A 21,682-nucleotide genomic window follows, 5' to 3' on the forward strand; every position below is an offset into this window, starting at 1 on the left:
GCAGTGTTTTTTTTGTTTTTTCTTTTTTTCATGGTGCGTTTAAGGAACGACCTCCTGTTATTTCCATCTGTGTGACGTTCAGGGGAAACTCTGGACTGGCAATCTGCTTCACAAGTCTCCACGTGGATTTAACTAAACAAATAGGTAGGAGCCTCCTATTGGATAATTACTGCATGGGTGATCATCTTTCAGCTGGCATCAAGTTATTTAACCCCAACTGATGCAATGAGTAGCTTCTCATTTCTTAAACAACCATGTTTAAAGACACATCCTGTGGTCGTGGAAAAGACGTTAGTCTGTTTGAGAAGGGTCAAATCAAATAACTGGCATGCATCAAGAAGAGGAAACATCTGAGGAGATTGAAGAAACTACTACAATTGCGTTAAGAACTATGTAACGCATTATTAAAAACTGGAAGGATAGTGGAGAACCATCACATCAGGGTAAGAAGAGAGGCAGATGAAGTGATGCACCCATCATGCCTAGCATCTACTTTACAAGCCTGTTGGGGCAGTGCTATGATCTGGGGTTGCTGCAGTTGCTCAGGTCTAGGTTCAGCAACATTATGGATAAAATGGAAACATATACAGTACCTAGAGTAACGCAATACTTTGCAGCGTGCAGGAGTACGTGCAAGCTAGTCATTACCTGTGCTTACAATCAAGTGAAAATGGAAGTCATTGCCATCATACAACGATCGGGCCTAAGATTATGCCCATTGACAGGTGAAGTGAATAACATTAGACGTTACTTAGACATGTACCACCCGACCTAGAACAGATCAGGTTCCCCCACGCCGTAGCAATGACACTCCTTGACGGTAGCAGCCATTAAGGAGCCATCACCCTATGAAGAACTGCACGAGGTGTTGACCTGGCCTCCAAATTTACTAGATCCCAGACTGATCAAGTATCTGTGGGGTGCACTCGAACACAACTGATTTACAACTGTTTTGAAGGCAAAAGGGATATCTACACAATTTTATAAGGGCGGTCATAATGTTATGCCCGATCCGTGTATATTCCAGCAAACATCAGAAAAAATAAAATGCCTTAAAGCGAATAAACAAAAAGTCAAAATCCAAATGTTAATGTGGCAAATAGTGATACAGAGATGGAATGAAAGAATATTGTTTATGCTTACGGATGATCTTTGAGAGTACAAAAAGCAGATTTCGCCATGTTACGTTTCATAGCATATGGGAGGAAATTTATATTGTGTTTTTCTTTCCCCCTAAATTCATAGACATTCAATAAGGATTTGCCGGCACATCCACATACAGGATTCTCACATCCTGCATGAGCCTACGGAGAGGATATTACAAAAAGTGATGAAGAATATTTAATTCAGCAGTAAATACGCAGAGAATATCTCAATGTGGTGATAAACAATATCCGGATAGCACAAAATACTATGAAAGAGCTTAATATCAAGAGCAGATAGCCAAATCAGCTCATATGGGCTCGATGGAAGCCAATAAACAGAGTCACTCCGCCTCCCCTGACCTTCACTTCTGGTTTAGATCGGCGCCGATAAAGCAGGCGCAACCTCAATAAAACCCATACAATGGAGTAAAATAAATAGATATTAAATTAAAGCAGAGGCAATACTGGCTGAACTGCCGCGAGAATTCGAGAACAAAGGCGTCTTTGTGCTGTTTAATATTGTCTACAATCACCACCTCGTGATACATTTCCAATCATTTTCATCTCGTGCCTTGATGTATCAACACATATAATCATCTTGTGTTGGAACTTGCAAATGATTCTCGTGCGTGTGTGTGTGTGCGTTTATATATTAAATGTGCTCTGTGCTCACAGCTTGGCCTTTTCGGTTAATATCAAATTCATAATCTGTCTCATCTCTGTGCACAGCGGGGGGCTTTAATCTTGCACAAACTCTACTCTGGTGCATTCAGTGTTCGTTTTGGGCATCTGGCTCACCAAAATACTCAAATTAGAAGCCCATGTTGTGATCTACACCCCTTTTTTTTTTCTCGTGGACTCCTAAATATGGGCCCTCTTCAAGTCCACTGCATCCTTCAAGTGGCTCCTGAAGCCCTGTGTCCACCATTGTCGCCGTTAATGTCATTTTCACCTAATGCACCTGAAGAGCTCCGCTGTGTGTGCGTGAGGAGTTTCTGAGGGGTTTCAGGTTCCCTCTAAAGTGTAATTAGGCGTCACAGTTCATACTTGGATGCTTAGCTACCATTATATGGAGGGCTTAGTGACCTTTGTGGAAGGAAATAGCATAATCTGGAGAATGATAGTAGTATTCGTGTATTTGCTAGAATCATGCTGTCCAGAAGATAATAGTTTCTCGCACTGAAAAGAGAAAGAGATCGTAATTTGTTACACTGATGATATTTCTATTTTCAATCTTTCAAATCAAACGTCTCATTTGCAGAAGTAATGGCCGCGCGACGTCGCCGGCGCTCTCCGCTCACTAATTTTTGCTGGTTTCCCTTGAATTATTAATGCGAGAGATTCTCCATATGCTCTCCGAGGATTCGCGTCCATCCGTTTCAGAGGGAATTAGCATTTTACAGTGAAGAGTATGAAGAGCTTAACTGCCCCAATCAAACGGGGTGATTTAAATCCTGTCTAATCAGGGTGTTTAATGGGGGGGGGGGGGGGGGGGGGTTGCAGCTGGATGACCTGAAGTAAATGGTCTGAAAATATCCCTGGGTCTAAATCACCTGTGTAATTTGGAGCATTTCACCTGAAAAGGCCTAGAAGCTGAGAAGAGGCATGCAAAATAAGTATGAATAAACCTTTTATGGGATGTGTTTACTCAGTTTCTGCATGCAAAAATATTAATAAATCAGACAAGGAATAGTTCCTCTGATAAAATGAAAAAAAAACATATGCATGAAGCATGAAAACCGGTTTTAGGGATCTTTGTGACTGGTCTGCCTCTGTAATTAGTGATGCCATATGAAGAGGTAATTTATATGCTAAAGTTTAATTGTTCAATTATCGCTGGATGTGAGAGGAGGCCTTGATGCCATTTCATCATGCTGGAAAATAGTGTTGAACCCGCCGTGCCACATATTGTAATAGCTGGCAATTACACCGAGAGCCCTCTAACTAAGTCGGCTGATGCAGGCTCGGCCCCCGCTGAAAAGCCTCCGCTACCTGCCGCCGCAGTCGTCGGCGTCCAAGAGTGAACCGGCCAGGCTCTGAGTGAGCAGAAGGACCTGAACCGGCTGCTGATAGACGGCATAAATACCAACTGTTTAAGTACTGCAGAGGACAACATGTTAAAACAACATTATCTCAGAGTAAACAAGAGAGGATTAGTTGAGCGTTCATTATCATTATCAGATGCCCAAGGAGTCAAATAAAATTTTTACCACCTCCTTCCTGACTTTGCGTCGCACCCCTGGGATCCAAATGTGGCTTTTGTTGGGGACCATTAGAGCAGCTCACTTGGGGCTGAATTTTATTTCTATTTGCGTTTTCTCACCTTCCAATGGAGACCAAACAAAACGAGGATGGTGTGAAAAACACAAAATGCACCAATTAGTCCGAACATTATGTCTAACATAATAAATCAGAGTTGCTGTCAATTTACCGTTATATAAAATTTCATGTAATTTTGTATAGTAGTAGTTTGATGTATTTACGGCTCATATCGTTGTTATTACTTCCATGTGCGTCTGCAGGATTATAAGGGTACAAGCGTGTAAGATACAGTATGTACTATGTTACAGTTGTTATACCTATGCATGTTGTTTGCATTGAACCCATGCTGCTGCTGCTGCTGCTGCTATATCATAACATATCATATCATATCATATCATATATCATATTGTATCACATCGTATCGTATTGTATGATATTATATCATATTGTATCATATTGTATCACATATCATATCATATCATATATCGTTCCGTATCGTATCGTATCGTATGATATCGTATCGTATTGTATCGTATCATACCGTATGTCGTATATCGCATCGCATCGCATCATATCGCATCATATCATATCATGTCATACACAGTGTATATCATATCGTATCGTATCGTATCGTATTATATCATGTCATATATCGTATCGTATATCATGTCGTATCGTATCATATATATCATATCATATCGTATTGTATCATATTATATCATATTGTATCATATATCGTATTGTATCGTATATTGTATATCATGTATTGTATCGTATCACATCACATCATGTCGTATTGTATATTGTATATAATGTATCGTATCGTATCGTATCGTATACCGTATCGCATCGCATCGTATATTGTATTGTATCATATCATATCATATCGTATCGTATATCGTATCATATTGTAACAAAATGTATATAATGTATATAATCATGGAATCTACATTTAGTAAAAATCTGGTATTTATTTTATTGATTCATACAGCAGAATAAATCTGTATAAAGCTGTAAATCCCATATTTCTACTGCAGCCACCGGACCAAAGCCTGTTACTATGAATTAAATGGCTAAAAGTCCAATTGTCCAGCTTCAATAATAATCAGTTAATGTCATATAAGTCATATTTATGAAGAATAGGTATTTCTATATTTCCCATGTATTTATTTAAATAGACTTCTACTTTTAATGGCATATATTTAAATATTGCTTTACTGGTATTTTTACTAAAATAAGATGCATCCCTTTATTGTCTATTGTGGTGTGTACACATAGCACCGTCAGTCTAATTTCTCACTGATTTAAATACATTTCTCACTGATTTAAATACTTTTGGAGATTGTGGTGAATATTTTTCTCTAGTTAACCTGTGAACACTCTCCTTGACTTGAACAACGTGCTGTAGCAGCAGTGAAACTTTGATGAGTGATTTGTCAAACCAGAGGAACAACAACAACAGGTATTTTCAGCTCCCTCCAAACGGCAAATACCTCTTTTATGTTCCTCCAACTCGATGCTCACAACCTGAAACAACGACACAATTGTAGTTGTCACCATACAATGACATTTTTTTTCCCCCCTCTTTCCTTTACTCCCTGAATTCCCCATATCGTCTGCACACAGATGAGCAATTTGTCTGTCATGAGGCCCGGCGGCATCGGTCCACTCCGGGGCTATTTCACTGACAACACTGTTATTAGCGGTAAGCCGAGCCAGTGGCGAATGAATCTGCCTACTGTTCAGGAGGCCGGGCCCCTTTTCAGCGTTTAATTCGATAAATATATTAATTATGAATCTAGATGACAGTACAATCAGATCGTCGGGCTTCCAGACTTGGCCTTTGTGATGATTCGGGCTTTGAGATTGGTGGAGGGGTGGGGTGGTGGTGGTGCTCGGGTTTCAGGAGCTATCATCCCCGGGGCTCAGCCTCTTATCAGCGCCTGACCCATTCACTTGGTAATTTCCTGTGTGTTGTAATTAAATGGAGGCTTTCTGATTGCAAGTGACTCTGTTTAAGAGGCGCTTCTTGGGTTTCAGGTGAAAGGGGTGCTGTTGTGGACCGGCTGGCTGACTCCCTCGCCCTCTGCAGGAATCAATAGGCACTGAAATTATCCTTTTTACACAGCAGTTTGTGCAATAGTGAATGTATCTGCTTTAATTTGACTGCTATAGGATCTTTTGAGTTTTGTCTCATCATGAAATGGCACAAAGATCATCACTAAGTCTGAGACAAACATTGATATTTGATCATATGATCATTGGTACATCAGTTATTTATAATAATGACACTTAGACTGGTTGTCTTTAATTTAATCTTGTTTCACGTCAGTCACATCCCTACTGTGATCCCTGCAGTAAAGCTCCCTGTTCCGAGGTTATCAGATGTCTCTGCTCTTTGAAACGGAACCTGTTTTATTGGCGCTCTGGGATCTGGTGTCGGGCTGCTCCGAAGTTGAAGGAAATCCTCGGCTGACTGCTGACAGTGGATCACGGAGGTCTATTGTCGGCGCTGACTCCACCTGCCCGCCTCAGCCCGGGTACTGTTACAGAACCGGCTGACGGACATCCTGAGCTGGGCGTGGGGCCTGCAGCAGCAGTCAGCAGTCAGCAGTCTGTCAGGGGGGATCTGAGCGGAGGCTTTGAGGCGACGAGAGAGTTTAAAAAGAGAAATATTCCAAAGAAATATTTGGACTTTTTTGAAGAAAGAAGAAAAAAACACAAATAATAAATAGAATTTTCTAATTTAAAGTTTTCCCATTGTCAAGGTTTCAAATGTCAAAGTCTGACTGTTATTCTAACAGAACAGATGAAGTTTAACTTTTAATTGTCCTTCATCGTTTTTATTTACTTGTAGTAATACATTGATCAGGCATAACATTGTAACCGCTGACAGGAGAAGAAGTGAATAACATTGACCATCTTCTGACAATCCAATGTTCTGCTGGGAAACTTTTGAACCTGGCATTCATTCTTGTGGATGTTACTTAGACATGTAGCACCCACCTAGACCAGACCAGGCACCCCCACCCCATAGTAATGACACTCCCTGATGGCAGCAGCCATCCCCAGCAGGATGCACACACAAAAGAAGGAACAACTCAATAAAACATGAAGAACAGCACAAGGTGTTGACCTGGCCTCCAAATTCACTAGATCCCAAATTGATCAAGTATCTGTGGGATGATCCACAGACACCCCCTCCCCTCAAAGGCCCTGTGACACCACAGGACATCCTCAGAAGGCCCATGTCCATTCTCTGATGAGTCACAACTGTTTTGGAGGCACAAGGGAGACCTACACCATATCAGGCAGGTGGGCATAATGTTACGCCTGATCTGCTGTGCTCCCTCCAAAGTCACAAAAGGTTTCCCTGCCGCTCACTTTCCCTCTCTTGTATCACCAAGGCCTATAATTAAAATCACCATTTTTTTTGGTTTCATATGGCCGCTGAGCGCCATTAATCCAGAGAATGGAGCCATTATGGAGGCTGTGTGGCTCCCAGGGTAGCACTGGGGAAGAGGTGGGGCAGTGGCTTTTTGGCATTAATGCCGTGCGCGCCTGCTATTAATCTCAACAAGGAGTGAAGTGGCTTTATTGCGGCTGCAGAAGCAGGACGAGCCTTCCCAAAAGGCTGCAGAGATTAAATGGAGTTTAGTCTCGGGCCCTTTACTCTGACCTCTGACACTTGAATCGCTCCCAGCAGCCCGCTCGCATTTGCTCGCCACTGAATTTCCCATAAAACTGTGAATATATTTCTCTGCTTTGAGCCACTTTATTATAGCTTAACCGTTTAATTTGATAAAGGAATCTGTGTCTTTAAAACTGTTTGGACGGAAACTGTTTCGGCGCTGTGTCCTACCTCGGTAATAATAGCGTTTCAGCTTATCAAGATGATAGTCCAATCTTGAGGTCACCTCTTGGTGAAACGTGTGAAATTATTCATGTATCTATGACAAGCAGGACAAGCAATTTACAAACGCCACTCAAGGAGACAGGAGGGGGGCTATAAATGGAAGGAAAATGAAAGGAGATAAAACCAGCACTGACCTTGCTTTGCCACAAGGAGGAACCACTGATTAAATTTTGCTGCAGGAATAGTTTAATCCTTCTTTGTGCACCGGCTGTGTGGTAATACCTTAGTTTCTCACTGGGTGGCAGGAGTGCATGGCTTAATCAGTGAGCTTTTGTCATGATTACCATGAACTTTCAAGGGAATCTCTGTTTTAAATCAACCAGGAGCGTCACAGCTTTCGCTTTCCAGTTTGATCACTAGTCTCCTCTGTAGGTTTCCATTTGTAAAATTAAGCGATTACAAGCTATTGATTCCCAAGTATGACAACAGGCTTCATCGCATTCCCTCTGATGCTCCGCAGAAAATATCCTTAAGGGATCTGATCAGGTTTCCATGTGCACAGCCTCACAAAAAAGAAACCCACCCATGCATTAATGCTTACATCACCGTGCGAGAGCTGCTGCATGCTGGAGAGGAGACACCAGAGGTTAATTGCAGTCTCCTGCAAGCAAGAAAGGCTGCCCCCATGCAAACGGGGGGAAAAAAAGCAAATTACACTCTCTCATTTTCGTTGTAATCACGCTGATATGAAATTAATTTTGAGACGCCGCAATCCGCTGTCATCCCCCTTGTTGCATCCTATTCGTGCCGGCCACGTTAAGCCGGAAATAAAAGAATAATTACGCATTAGCGTTTCTAATTAGGGTTTCTCTCAAAGGTGAGTGAAACACTGATGAAATTTCGAGGGGAGGGAGGGGGGTAGGATTTATTAAATTACTGTGAAATCAAATTAGGACGGCAAATTAATCCTCGCAGTGAATTAGATCAGTGAATGGTAAAATTGACTTTTCAACACAAAGCGGGGGATGAGGAGGCAGCTTTTGCAAAACAAAAAATGAAAATAAAATACACAGGCACACCGCAGGTGATTATCGAGGATGAGCGGCGACAGCTCTCGTTTAACTGAAGATGTCCACATGGGCCTTATTTAGATGCAGGTGGGGGCGGATCCGGAGGAGCGAGACACTCAATTTCTTCATTTTAAAACAGGCAAGAGAAGTGCCCTCAGCTCCTCGGCGCATACGGCTTTTATCCCCAGATGCTCCTGCAACTTGATTTATCCTCCCACTCAAAGATGCATAAGTGACACATTGTGTAGGGAGGCTCTATTCCAGGCTTCCTACAACGAACACAGAAAAAAAAAGAAAGAAAAACGTCTATTTATTTGCAGAGAAGCTGAAAGCGCATCCTTCAGTGCGCCAAAGTCAATCCGTTCTTTAGATCAGGCAAAACTTTATGACCACCTGCCTAATATTGTGTCTCTTGTGGCTCTGAAACAGTTGTGACTCATCAGAGAATGGACATGGGCCTTCTGAGGGTGTCCTGTGGTGTCTGGTAACAGAATTTCGTTAGTGTGGGGGGTCTTTGAGGGGAGGGGCCTCTGTGGATCATCCCACGGATACTTGATCAGTTTGGGATCTAGTAAATTTGGAGGCCAGGTCAACACCTTGTGCTATTCTTCATGTTTTGTTGAGTTGTTCCTAAAGCGTTTTTTTGTGTGTGTGTCTGTGCCAGGCTGCATCCTGCTGGGGATGGCTGCTGCCATCAAGGAGTGTCATTGCTATGGGGTGGGGGTGCCTGGTCTGGTCTAGGTGGGTGCTACATGACTAAGTAACATCCACATGAATGAATGCCAGGTCCAAAAGTTTCCCAGCAGAACTCTGAATTGCCACAAGATGGTCAATGTTATTCACTTCTCCTGCAAGTGGTCATAATGTTATGCCTGTAACAGGCAGGTTTTGTTTCCTTCAGACAGACAAAAACTCGCCGTTCCCCTTCAGTTTCCTCCATCTTTACGCCTTAAGGTTAGGCTAACGGCCTCCAACATCTGCCTTCATTACTGTATGTGTCTTTAACCCATCGAAGAACCTAAACATTCATATTTCCCACACTGTTGAACTTGCAATCTACATTGTTTTTTTATCTATACCAAACCTCAATCCTAAATAAATTCTACAATCAACCAATCGAGATTCAAACATGTCTCCAGGATGATTTTATTTCGGCTGTTGCAACACAAAATTGCATGGCACTTTTTACGCCAGCTTAGCAGGTTTCAGTCACGCGTCAGTAATATGTGGCTTTAGGCGGGGAAACGCTGATTAAAATATTGAACCGGACACACTGAAATATCACCCATCAAAACTAATGGATATCGTTTCCCCGTGCATTCTACGGTGTGGCACAGGAGCATGAGAAAAAAAAACAGGAAGTGCATGAAATTTGGGGATGTGCGGGTTCAGTTTTTATTGGGGTCAAAAGAAAGGTCAGGTGCTGCAGGGTTCTTATCTGTATGGCTCACTGTCTGTTTGTTGGATCTGCTCTGATTTCATTTCTTGGTCGAGCGTTATGCTGACTGACGGGGATCGAATTGCGCCAGGAAGTGAAGAGGAAGTGTTTTAAATCACAATCCCACTGAATCTGGTTTAGTCTGTGCACGTTTCAATACAAAAATAAAGACAAAACACGTTCGTCTTAATCTGGAAACTCTTCCCAGCGCTGACACTCGGAGCTGGAGCATCGCTAATAACGAGATCGATACGTTTCAGATTGTGTTTGCTTTCGCCGTCTGATGTAGCTCAGGCTTCAGAGAACAGCTGACAGCGTCACTGTGAATTCATCTGTGAAATAAAGAGATGAAAGACAGATTTATGGCAACACATTTGAGCTGCCGTACGACCTGGACGGATGAAAGTGTCTTCTGTCTTTTCTTCTTCTTTCTTTCTTTCTGTATTTTTTTATTTTTTTGGAACGTGGCTCCAGTATCAGTTGCAGTTTTTCCTCTTCTTTTGACATTAGCCAAAAAAATACAGCTCATTTCAGCTCTTTTTTCTGTGAGGTTCAACAGTTTTACATAATTATACTATAAATCTGACTCCCCCCTGCAAAATACGGACAGTAAATCTTTGCAGAATTCTGCCCGGCTAAAGATAATTATCTCAGCCCTGCTCAAATATTAAATAAATGACCAAGAGCAGTACATGCAATAAAACACCAATTCAAGATAAAATCCTTTAACAGTTGCCAATTCGCAGCCCTGGACTTACACACTCAAGCCACTATCCTCCTGGATCTATAATAAAAATAAATAAGCCCAATAGATCGGCGTCTGTGCTAACGGCGTGCTGATTATGAATTGCTGATGGCGGGCTCTGTCTCGGCGCTGGCTTTCCTCGACGTCTCCGCGGCTAATGTGAAAAGACGGGCCTCGGATTGTGCAGGAGCGTTCGGACGGCGGGCGCACTGCCCGGCCAGGCAGGCAGGCAGGCATGCAGATGGAGGACACGGACAAAAGCCTCTTATGAGGGGGAGGCTCTTGTAACGTTCGTTTGCAGCGCTCAGAGCTTTGTGTGATTACATTATTGCTGTAATTGATGCATTAATGTAAGCAGACTTTTAATGTTGGGGCTAACTTTAAGTACTTCTGGAGCATAATGCATCAGTGATAAATCATGGGTTAGTATTAATTATTGAATAGTCTAACGTTTGAGTTGATGGAGTGACCATCTTGTGAGAATTCAGTGTTCTTCTGGGAAACTTCTGGACCTGGCATTCATTGGTGTAGATGTTACTTAGACATGTAGCACCCACCTAGACCAGACCAGGCACCCCCACCCCATAGCAATGACACTCCTTGATGGCAGCAGCCATCCCCAGCAGGATGCAGCCTTACACAGATGCACACACATGCAAAAACGCTTTAGGAACAACTAAAAAAGACATGAAGAACAGCACAAGGTGTTGACCTGGCCTCCAAATTCACTAGATCCCAAACTGATCAAGTATCTGTGGGATGATCCACAGAAGCCCCTCCCCTCAAAGCCCCCCACTAACAACATTCTGTTGCCAGACACCACAGGACACCCTCAGAAGGTCCATGTCCGTTCTCTGATGAGTCACAGCTGTTTTGGAGGCACAGGGGAGATCTACACAATATAAGACAGGTGGTCATAATGTTATGGCTGATCGGTGCATGTTCACCTTGCAAAAATAACTAGCTGTCAGAGATGCTACAGTGTAATCTGAAATGTGTTCGAACAGACACACATATGAAAGGGAATGTCCCGTATCATATCAGAGTTAATAGGTTTGATCTTCAAAGCCTCAACAGAAATGCAACCTTACACTGTTCAGACGAGCACAAGGGGTCGATTGCAAGATGTAACTGCGGATGAGAAAAAAAAAAAGACACCCGAACGAGGTATTTTAAGCCTTCCATCTTCAAATGGTTTCTAAATAGGCTCATTAAACCCGGGCTGTCCTGAGGTCCTCATCGAGCCATCTATCTAATTATTGGCCCAGTCTGATGAGGACAGGTGGCCTGAGATGAAAGACGTGACAAAAAGTTTCATCAAGAGCCCGTCGTTTTGGCGCTCGCCGTCGTTAGCGGATATGAGGATAGGCGGGAAATTAAATCGAAAAGCTGGCGTTTTATTGGAGTCGATGGACTATTGATAGTCACGACCTCGTGCTGAGCGACCAGCGCCTGGGAAGGAGCGGTCTCAGACCAAGAAGTAGTTGACACGGAAAAAAACGTTTCATCAGAAGCCTTCGGTATTTGTAGAGATTCATTCTCCAATGGTGTTAACGGTGCTTTGGAGGCGCCGGTAGACAGATTTTATTACGTTCAATTGCATTAATGCATCAGTCAGTTTTAGAAGGAGTACACCGATCAGGCATAACATTATGACCACCTTCCTAATATTGTGTAGGTCTCCCTTGTGCCTCCAAAACAGTTGTGACTCATCAGAGAATGGACATAGGCCTTCTGAGGGTGTCCTGTGTTATCTGGAAACAGAGGACCTTTGAGGGGAGGGGCCTCTGTGGATCACCCCACAGATACTTGATCAGTTTGGGATCTAGTGAATTTGGAGGCCATGTCAACACCTTGTGCTGTTCTTCATGTCTTTTTGAGTTGTTCCTAAACAGTTTTTTGTGGCTGCATCCTGCTGGGGATGGCTGCTACTATCAAGGAGTGTCATTGCTATGGGGTGGGGGTGCCTGGTCTGGCCTAGGTGGGTGCTACATGTCTAAGTAACATCCACATTAATGAATGCGCTTTTAAATATAATGTATTATTATTATTATTATTATTAATGCCAGGTCCAAAAGTTTCCCAGCAGAACATTGAATTGTCACAAGATGGCTGATGTTATTTACTTCTCCTGTCAGTGGTTTTAATGTTGTGGCTGATCGGTGTAAAAGCAGAATGAGTATTTTCCAGGAATCAGTGAAATAAGTAAATAACATCCAGTAAATATACATCCAGACACCACTGACTTCACGCGCAAACGAACCACTGCACCTCCAGATAACCACCCTGACCTTATGTGTTATTTGACGCTAACACAAGCTGCGGCGAGCTCTGATCAGCATCAGGAGTAGCAGGAAAATGGCCTCTCAGCAGCGGTGTCAACACCTTCCCATCTCCTCCCTTGCAGGTTGGCATTTCACTCTGTTTGTATAAAGCTTCCTGTCTGAGTGAGTGTCCCCGCCGTCTTCACCTGCGAGACCTCCATGAGGTTCCAGCAGCACACCGCTCGGCTCGAGCTCATACAGTAGCCTGCAGGGTGTGCGCTTTCTTTAGAGTTACATAACACAGTCTGAAGTTTGACGAGTTCTCCACGCTCGCGTCCGATATCCCAAACTTTCCTCTTGAAGGTCAATATAGAAATCCCGCAACAGAGATGTGTTCAAATAAGAGTGACGAGTCTATATATTTAAAGGAGTTAGGAGAACGCTAAAGCACACATTTAGGTTTAAAATTTACACCAGGCTGCCAGTCAGAGGGAAGTCGAGTGTGCGATCAAAACTGGCAGCAAATTCGGATCCACACTGTCGCAGCACAAAGGGGGAGCGCCGCAGGGCCCTCCCTCATCCCACCGTCTCCCACCGTCAAGTCCTGCACTTGTTAAATCTTCTGACAGGAGGTATTATCTTCAAAGCGCAGATCTGAGGACTCGAGATCTTGTCTTTTTCAAATGCGAAGGATTCCCCCCCCCCCCCCCCCCCCCCCGCAAAAAAAAAAAAAAAAAAAGATTTTAGGCGGCTCATCTGGCGCGTTTAAGAGAAGATGATCAATAACGACAACGACACGGGCTGTTGCACTTGGATTCGGAATTTAGCCAGAGGCGCGCCCTCTGCGTTTGCACGTGTGAACGGGGAAAATTAAAGCGGTATTTTATGCCCATGGTGAAAATTGCACAGTGGCGTGGTGGTTAGCACTGATGGCTCACAGCAAGAAGGTTCTGGGTTTGACTCCAGGCCGACCGGGGCCTTTCTGTGTGGAGTTTGCATGTTCTCCCTGTGGCTGCGTGGGTTCTCTCCACGTACTCCGGCTTCCTCCCACCGTCCACAGACATGCTTGTTGGGTTTATTGGTGATTCTAAATCGGCTGTAGGTGTGAGTGTGAATGGTTGTCTGTCTCTCTGTGTTAGCCCTGAGATAGACTGGAGACCTTTTCCAGGGTGTACCCCGCCTCTAGTCCGATAACGGCTGGGATAGGATCCAGCCGACCCCCCCTTGACCCTTCACAGGACAAGCGGTTACAGAAGATTAAGATTATCATTAAACAGTGGTCAAATGACACTGAATAGTACAGAAGCAGCTATTTAAATACCTCATCAACTGTCAAGCAAAAATGCAAAATACTCAAGTTTTACGTCTTTAAACTCTTCCTTAAACTCAGCATCTTCGCGTTTGGGACTGCGACAATAACGTTTCACCCTTTTCAGACTTTATTGAAAATTTGTCGCATCCCAAACTGATTTGTTCTGAAATAAACACAGGGAAACCTGCGGCGGCCGCCTGTGCATAATAATGAAAAAGACTGATTTCCATAGAGTCGGAGCTTCAACTGATCCATGTTTTGCAGTAAATGCATGACAAGATCGGTAAAAGTTAAAAAGCTTTTACCTGGACTCACCTCAGTCATGTTTATATCGTAGAATTATCCTTATTTGTGCCTATCTGGCATTAGTTCACCTGCTAACAAAGGAGCTGCTGCGCTGTTTTCATTCAAGGTGATGATACAGATGTCAAGAGGTGTCTGAAACCATCGTGCACACCTTGAATTAGGTCTCATTTACATGTATCTGCGTGCACATAATGATGCCCTCAAACAAAGCGTGCTCCAGGTGGAATTAAAGAGGGGTCTTCTGAATTTGCAACGGCTGCATTCATATTTATCAAATGCACGTTTGTCTGCAGTGACACGGTGCTTAATGGGAACGTTTGTGCACTAGACAGTTTGCCAGCTAGGGTTAGGGTTAAACAACCATCTTCTCACCCATTACATCATCCATCCGCATCACTCCATCCTCTCCCAGCTATATTTTTAGAGGCTTTTCTTTTCCTTTCCCCCCCCCACAGACGTTATTGTCTGGAGGAGCTGGTATTTAATTATGAAAAGAATAATTAAAGACTACAAAAAAGCCTGCCCTCGCGCCCGAGATCAACCGGTGGCTTCGCGCTGATAACGCCTCTGAACTGACAGGATGGAGCTGCACAAGCTCACTGGCATGACAGTGACTGGAGCGTGCCTCTCAAGCAAAAGGCTGATTGCCCCCCATCACATGTGGAACAAATAACGCTGGGAACGCATCCATCACGGCCCGAGCCTTATACTAACTGGGGGGAGCTGCATTTCAGCTTCATAACACCCAGCAGCAGCAGCAGCAACAGCAGCAGTGTTGTCTGTCCTTATCCTGCAGCGCCCTTCTCTTTGCATCAAGCGCAAACACTGACCCATATACTCCACGGATAACATTTACAGGATGGATAGGCCCAGCGTTAAAGGCAAATATACCCCCTTTCACCCCCTCTTTCTGTTCACCTTTTGCCACCAGGAGAAAAGGAAGAGGTGGCCTGCATAGTGTCACATGTCCACAGTCAAACACCAAGTGCATGTGTGTTGCAGTAACAATAACTCTTTCCGCCCACACGCTCTGACTCCCTCCACTCCCCCCCCCTTCTCCAACCACAACCGCCACCTCACCCTGCTCCAGAGCCCTCGGTGGCTCACGTGCCGCGGCACACTCTGACGAGTCCCACGCTTCAGAGGAAAGATTCGCCACAGCAGAAAGTCCAGAGGGGCAGCAGAGCGCGGGGGCGTCATCCAGCTTCCGCGGGAACGGAGGATGTTGCTCCTTGTCAATCTGATGAGGCAGACCTAATGAGCAAAGACCAGGGAGAGGGTGCAGCTGGGATGCAGTGATGGTTTTCTTCTTACAAGAATGACATCAGAATCTGCCACTGACACGTGAATTCGTTTGGATTAATCCAAAATAAGGTTAATTAAATCAGCCAGAGTTGATCATTTTATGATTTTTATCATACTTCAGGAATGATCCATGATTCTTAATAGGATAACTGTTGTATTTATTGTTATGGCTGCTTCAAAGTCTCACTTGGAAATAAAACTAAAGGAAGGTTTACATAAGACAAGCATGTAGTGGAGACATTTACAAATAAGTATAATTAATTATTGATAAAAAAGAGAGAATATTCCTTGTCCAAAAAGATGAACCCACATCCAGATGTGTCAGTTCCCGTTAAATCAACAAAGATAAGTTGGAGTACAGTGCAAGGAAGGGATCTTCTTTTTCCTTTTTTACACAGTTTAACTCTGACTAATGGTCTTTGTGTTTTACTGTTACTCAGAGGAGGCGAGGGAGAGATCAAGTAGCCCACACACTGTGCGGTGTGTGCGGAGGGGTGATGCCTTGAGAGCGCATCACAGGACGACAAAAACCCCACCGCAAGACGCAGTGTGCCAGAACAGAGCAGCCTTGGCACAAGAGCTCGGTTCCTGACGCTCCGCGATTCTCCCGATCATCCCGGAATCCTCCCCGAGCATCTCTGCTAGAGACACAATGTAGTGGAGGGGAAGCGAGGGGGATCTCCACCGGTGGAGCGATCTAAGGGGGATGCACAGGCACGGTTATGGGTGATTAATGCGTTTTTGCAGCCGCACAGCGAGACTGGATATGCGCACAAAAAGTGGGGAGAAGTGAGTTTTGGGGGGCCCACAGGATGGACACTGCGGAGGTGATTCTCTCTTTGTTGGTGGTCGTGATTATCATAGTGTCGTTGCTGTCCAACGTCCTGGTGCTGATCTGCTTTCTCTACAACCCGGAGATCCGCAAGCAGGTCCCCGGTCTCTTCAACCTCAACCTCACCTTCTGCAACTTGTTGCTGACCGTGTCCAACATGCCGCTCACTTTGGTGGGACTCGTCAGCAAGGCGCAGCCGGGGGGAGACGGCTTCTGCCAGATCGTGGGCTTCCTGGAGACCTTCCTGTCCACCAACTCGATGCTGAGCATGGCAGCTCTGAGCATCGACAGGTGGATCGCGGTGGTGTTCCCCCTGAGGTACCACTCCAAAATGCGCCACAAAGACGCGGCTTTCGTGCTCGGGTACACGTGGGCGCACTCCGTGTCCTTCTCCACCGTGGCCGCCTGCCTCTCCTGGGTGGGATACCACCGGCTTTACGCGTCCTGCACCCTGTCCAACCCGAGGGCGAGCAGTCGGACCCAGTTTGTTGTCTTCACCGTGTTTTTCCACTCCTTCACCTTCCTCCTGTCTTTTATAGTGTTGTGTGTCACATACCTCAAAGTCCTTAAAGTGGCACGGTTTCACTGTAAGAGGATCGACGTTATCACAATGCAAACTTTGGTGCTGCTGGTGGATATACACCCCAGGTGAGCCCCTTTAAGTCATTACACCTCCATCACTGCTTGCATTACTTTGGATCCTGCAGCCATCTAGTATTTAGACTCATTTTTGGAAAGCTTCCATGCAATTTAAGGATAATCAGTTAGAAGAAAGCATTTAGGGGAAAGGAACAAACTGTTCAAATCGACCCTCATGAAAGAGGGAGGGGGGGAAAAAAACTCCCAGGGAGCTGTTAGTGGTGCTGGTGCCATCATTCCTTTTCATATCGATTGCAAAGCCAGAACTGTTCTGTTTCTGTAGTCAGGACAAAGCAGTACAGTTAATGAGACTTCCCCATCTTTGCTCTGACATTTGAATTGTGTCCTCGGTATTCAGAGGGGGATACAAAATCTAATTCTACTCAAATGTCATCCAGAGCAGATTGCTTTACTCTGCCTCCACAGAGTGCGTACGGCTAAAATGAATATATAACCCCTGTCTGTTTGTGCGAGACAGAGAGTGAGTGAGTGCGGAGGATCAATCAGCGGGAGGCCGGGGCTCTGTGGATCCCAGCTACTGTCTGTCAGGTTCAGGCTGGCACTGTAAATCCTGCCTGCCATCCCTCACGCCGATGACCTCCTTTTTTTTTTTTCATTAAATATTGCTCAAACGGTGCCAACGTTGCAGAGAGCGATTCAAGTGAAATTCTAACAAGTGGGGGGGATCTCCACTTTGATCTCGAGCAGCCTTTAGGGCAAACCAAATACTTGTCTGCACCTCTGTTTAACTCCCTCGCAACTGAATTAGACAGAAGCCCACCCACTCAAGGCTTTCTGTCAGCCGTGAGCCCAATTAAAAACCAGTGGAACTGTCTTCCAGTGTTCGCCAGCGTTGTCTGGAGGAGCAGAAGAGGCGGCGGCAGAGAGCGACGAGGAAGATCAGCACCTTCATCGGCACCTTCATGCTCTGCTTTGCTCCCTACGTGATCACAAGGTGAGTGTCAGGAACAGGGGCAAGGAACAAGGGGGGTGGGGGGGGGGACACCTTCACACCCACACATCCCTCCCCCACCTCCTCCGTTCTTGCTCTCCTCCCTGGCCAGAGTTGGAAGATGAGATTGGCTGACCTTGTGATAAGTAATATGCCTGCGCTCTGCTGTTGTTGTTGCTGCTGCTGCTGCTGCTGCTGCATTAGCACTTTTCTCCTCAAGTTCGCTGGGTGCATCTCAGTTTGTGAGGTAGCATCCACTCGCATCAATCACCGGACAAAGAGGGGATGTCAGACGAGGCCCCGTATCGTGAGAGATGAGCGCGTTGACACGTGAGACGTTTAAAATTTGTACAAGCACGGGAGAATATCAAATGAGCGGCGTGCAGGAATGAGTCAGGCAACAGAAGGGCTTATTTATTACTGCTGATATATTATAATAGAATATATTTGTTCCGGTGAACAAATAAACCAATCCCTGAGAGCAGTGCAGGTTTGCTTTCCAGATTAAAGAAGAATTTCAGTTCAGTTCCACACTCCTGTCCAGTAGAAAAGAGCAAAACTTCGGCAAAGCCTACAGCTGACATTTCTTCGGCAAGTTCCCCCATTTATTCTTCTTTTCTTTGACCTCATACTGTCAGTGTTGTTTGTGCTAACTCTTTGATTCCTGTTGTGATCTGAGTGGCATCTGGTTCCTACCTGGAGCTGAAAGCTTAAGCACGGTTTATACCTCTGCGGGACACAGACGCTGTAACCTGCACACGTAGATTTACACTTGTGCGCTCGTCAGTCTGGCTCGCCACCTAGACACTAGTCGGCCCTGTGTCTTTTTTGCCAGTCGGGTTCATTTTTGCTTCTACTTCCTGCTTCGCTTTCAACGAAACATTCGCCTAAATTTTGCCTAAGACTTGTCGTACAAATGGGCATCCTTTGCTCGATGTGTTCCATCTTTATTGAGCCAAAACAAATCAATTTGAAAGTTGCGCGGATGCAGAAGCAGCTGGATATACTGAAACACACTACTACCAAGCGGACCGATCACAGCTCTTGAGGTCTGCGTCGCCGATGTGCGTAGCTACATTTCTGGGGAGGTGCACGGGTCTGCGTAGGGTCTGGGCCGTCAAATTGGTTCCAAACCGGGTTCTCTGTTTGTCAAAATGCCATAAAGACACAGGCAGGCCAATCTCAAAAACAGGACACATTAAACCTAAAGTATCTGCTTGGTTGGTTCCAAGTAACTGAGGAAGTTTTATATATATATATGTGTACCAAAAACTGCACAAGTGTACTCAAAACAACCAATACAGAACTACAGCTACTCAGATTTATAAATGCATTCTTAATTGGCACTAGACTTCTACAATACAATGCCACCAAGGGGCTGGAAATACTTATCAGTTCAACCAGGCTATTATAAAGACTTGCATAGAACGTATTGCATCTTTAAATCCCGTCTAAAATTAACCTACATACCAGAAAGATGTTAGATTGATTTAGATGAAAACAGGAAATAACCCTGAGGATGTTTTGCACTGAATTCTATCTTCTATTCATGACTTATTAACATCTTAAACTGATACCTGAAACCGCAGGAAGATGGAATGAAATGAGGTTGTCATAAATAAAGCCTCCGGGGGTCGCCTTTCATTCGCTCGGACAACGCGGGCCCGACACTTTGTCACGTTATCAGTAAACTGTCACTAATGAATGACCACAGCCGGGCCGCCCTCATTCTGCAAATGGCAGTTTGCTAATTGAAAATTTGAATATATTACGCTAAAAGCTCCTCCACCGCTGCCTCTCGCCGACGCTCATTTGTTGTCACCAGGTGTGGAGTTAAAAAAAAAAAAAAGAAGAGAAACCCCACGCTGTGTGGCGTGGCGGCTGACTTAACCTCCTGTTCCCTCTGTTTCCGCCGAGCGTGTGGGCAAATGTCAGCGATGGCTACTGGCCCATGCAGGGCCGGCGTTAACGTGCTGACAGAGCTCGATTGCGCGGGGAGTAATCACACAGAGTGCGAGCGTGGAGGATCAGCGATTTTTCTACATCTTTTATGACACCGTCGTAAAAAAATATAAAATATTTTTTTACACTTTACACTTTTACAGAATGCAAGTTATTAATGTGATGCCTTCGGGGGGCTGCTGTCAGCCGCTTTGAGATGCAGACAAAACTGGGGCGAGATTGCGCGTCGGGCGCCGCTTTAAATCGAACATACAGCCTTTGAAGTACACGAGGGTGTTTATCTTAATGTCTGCCTTTACAATCAGAGTTAATTTTCTTATTTTCAGACGTGCTTTATCCTTCCCGTGCCTGCGCCGGTGCTTTTTCTGCTGCAAATGAAAATAAAACGTGGCCTGGAAATTCACACGCCAGAGAGAAAATAGCACAGTTTATTGATTCTAATGGGAAGTTTTCTTGTTTGTGAAGTATGTTCGTCATTACTTAGGGTTATTCTTAATGCTTCCTGTGGCCCCCCCTCCCCTCCCCACCCCTCTCCTTGGGTTTTCTGTACCTCGCGGTGCAGCGTGGCATTGCTGAGGATGCAGAGAAATACAAGAGAGGTCAGTTCATGTGTCACTGTCTTCTGCAGCTTGTGAGCGAGAGGAGAAATAAACGCTGGAAAGTCATCCTTACCTAATGAGATGATTCTATCTTTGCAGAAATAAACATGTTTACATGAAGAGAGAAGCACCCTGCTTGCAATGAGCCAAAAAAATAAAAAAAGAGAGAAATAAATAAATAAAAAGATGGCGTGGGCAGTAGTGTCTTCCAAATATATTTCTATTTCTGTATAATAAGCTTAGGGCGTGCATGTCTTTTCCAGCATGTTGACTAACCTTTCCTCCACTATCTCCCTCTCTCTCTTTCTCTCTCACCGCCCTCTCTTTTATGCTTGCCTGCAGGATCGTGGAGTTATTTCCAGCGGTGCCTATCAACCCTCACTGGGGAATTGTCTCCAAGTGCTTAGCTTACAGCAAGGCGGCGTGCGACCCCTTCGTGTACTCCCTGCTCCGGCACCAGTACAGGAAGACGTGCGCCGACATCGTCAACAGGCTGCTGAAGCGCAGCTCCTTGAACGCGTCCGGGCGCAGGCTGGAGAACAGTGCTCCAACGGCGGCGGCGGTGGCCTCGGCGGCAACAGCGGAGTGACATGTCGGGGATGCGGCCTGGAGAAGGGTCGACCTGGCGACTGTCAGGGAAATACGAACCTGATTTATTGTCGACAGAGAAAGGGGACGAATACTGGTTGTTCCTGTCCACGTCCGCTCGAATTTGGTCTGACATGCCAAAAAAAACCCCACAAAAAAATTACAAAAAAAACAAAAGAGTAACTGCAGACAAGGGCAAATCCCCGCACAGGAGGCCCTCTCTCCGCTCGAATACTGAGAACAGCAGATCTGTGCAGTGAACTTCGCTGCGAGGACAATAAACAGCGGCAGGCTTCACATCCACCTGGAGAGACAGATGTGCTCAACCAGGAAGAACGGCCAGTTCACAGCCTCATTATTTTAACTAGGGGTAGCTCTCAATATATATTGATTTCGCAGTATGTCTG

At 44.9% G+C, this 21,682-nt stretch overlaps 1 protein-coding gene across 1 annotated transcript; it reads left to right on the top strand.

Moving 5' to 3' along the window:
- Positions 1 to 16,495: 16,495 nt before the first annotated feature.
- On the top strand, positions 16,496 to 21,276 carry LOC311504270 (G-protein coupled receptor 26-like; the record flags this gene model as incomplete). The annotated part of the gene is made up of 3 exons (XM_084567289.1): positions 16,496 to 17,183; positions 18,016 to 18,129; positions 21,030 to 21,276. Exons 1-3 carry the CDS (start codon positions 16,516 to 16,518, stop codon positions 21,274 to 21,276), a joined length of 1,029 nt encoding a protein of 342 aa, XP_084423415.1. The 5' UTR covers positions 16,496 to 16,515.
- Between the last annotated feature and the right edge of the window lie 406 nt (positions 21,277 to 21,682).

The sequence above is a fragment of the Chelon labrosus genome (genome assembly GCF_963514085.1).
Source record: "Chelon labrosus genome assembly, chromosome: 19".
NCBI lineage: Eukaryota > Metazoa > Chordata > Actinopteri > Mugiliformes > Mugilidae > Chelon > Chelon labrosus.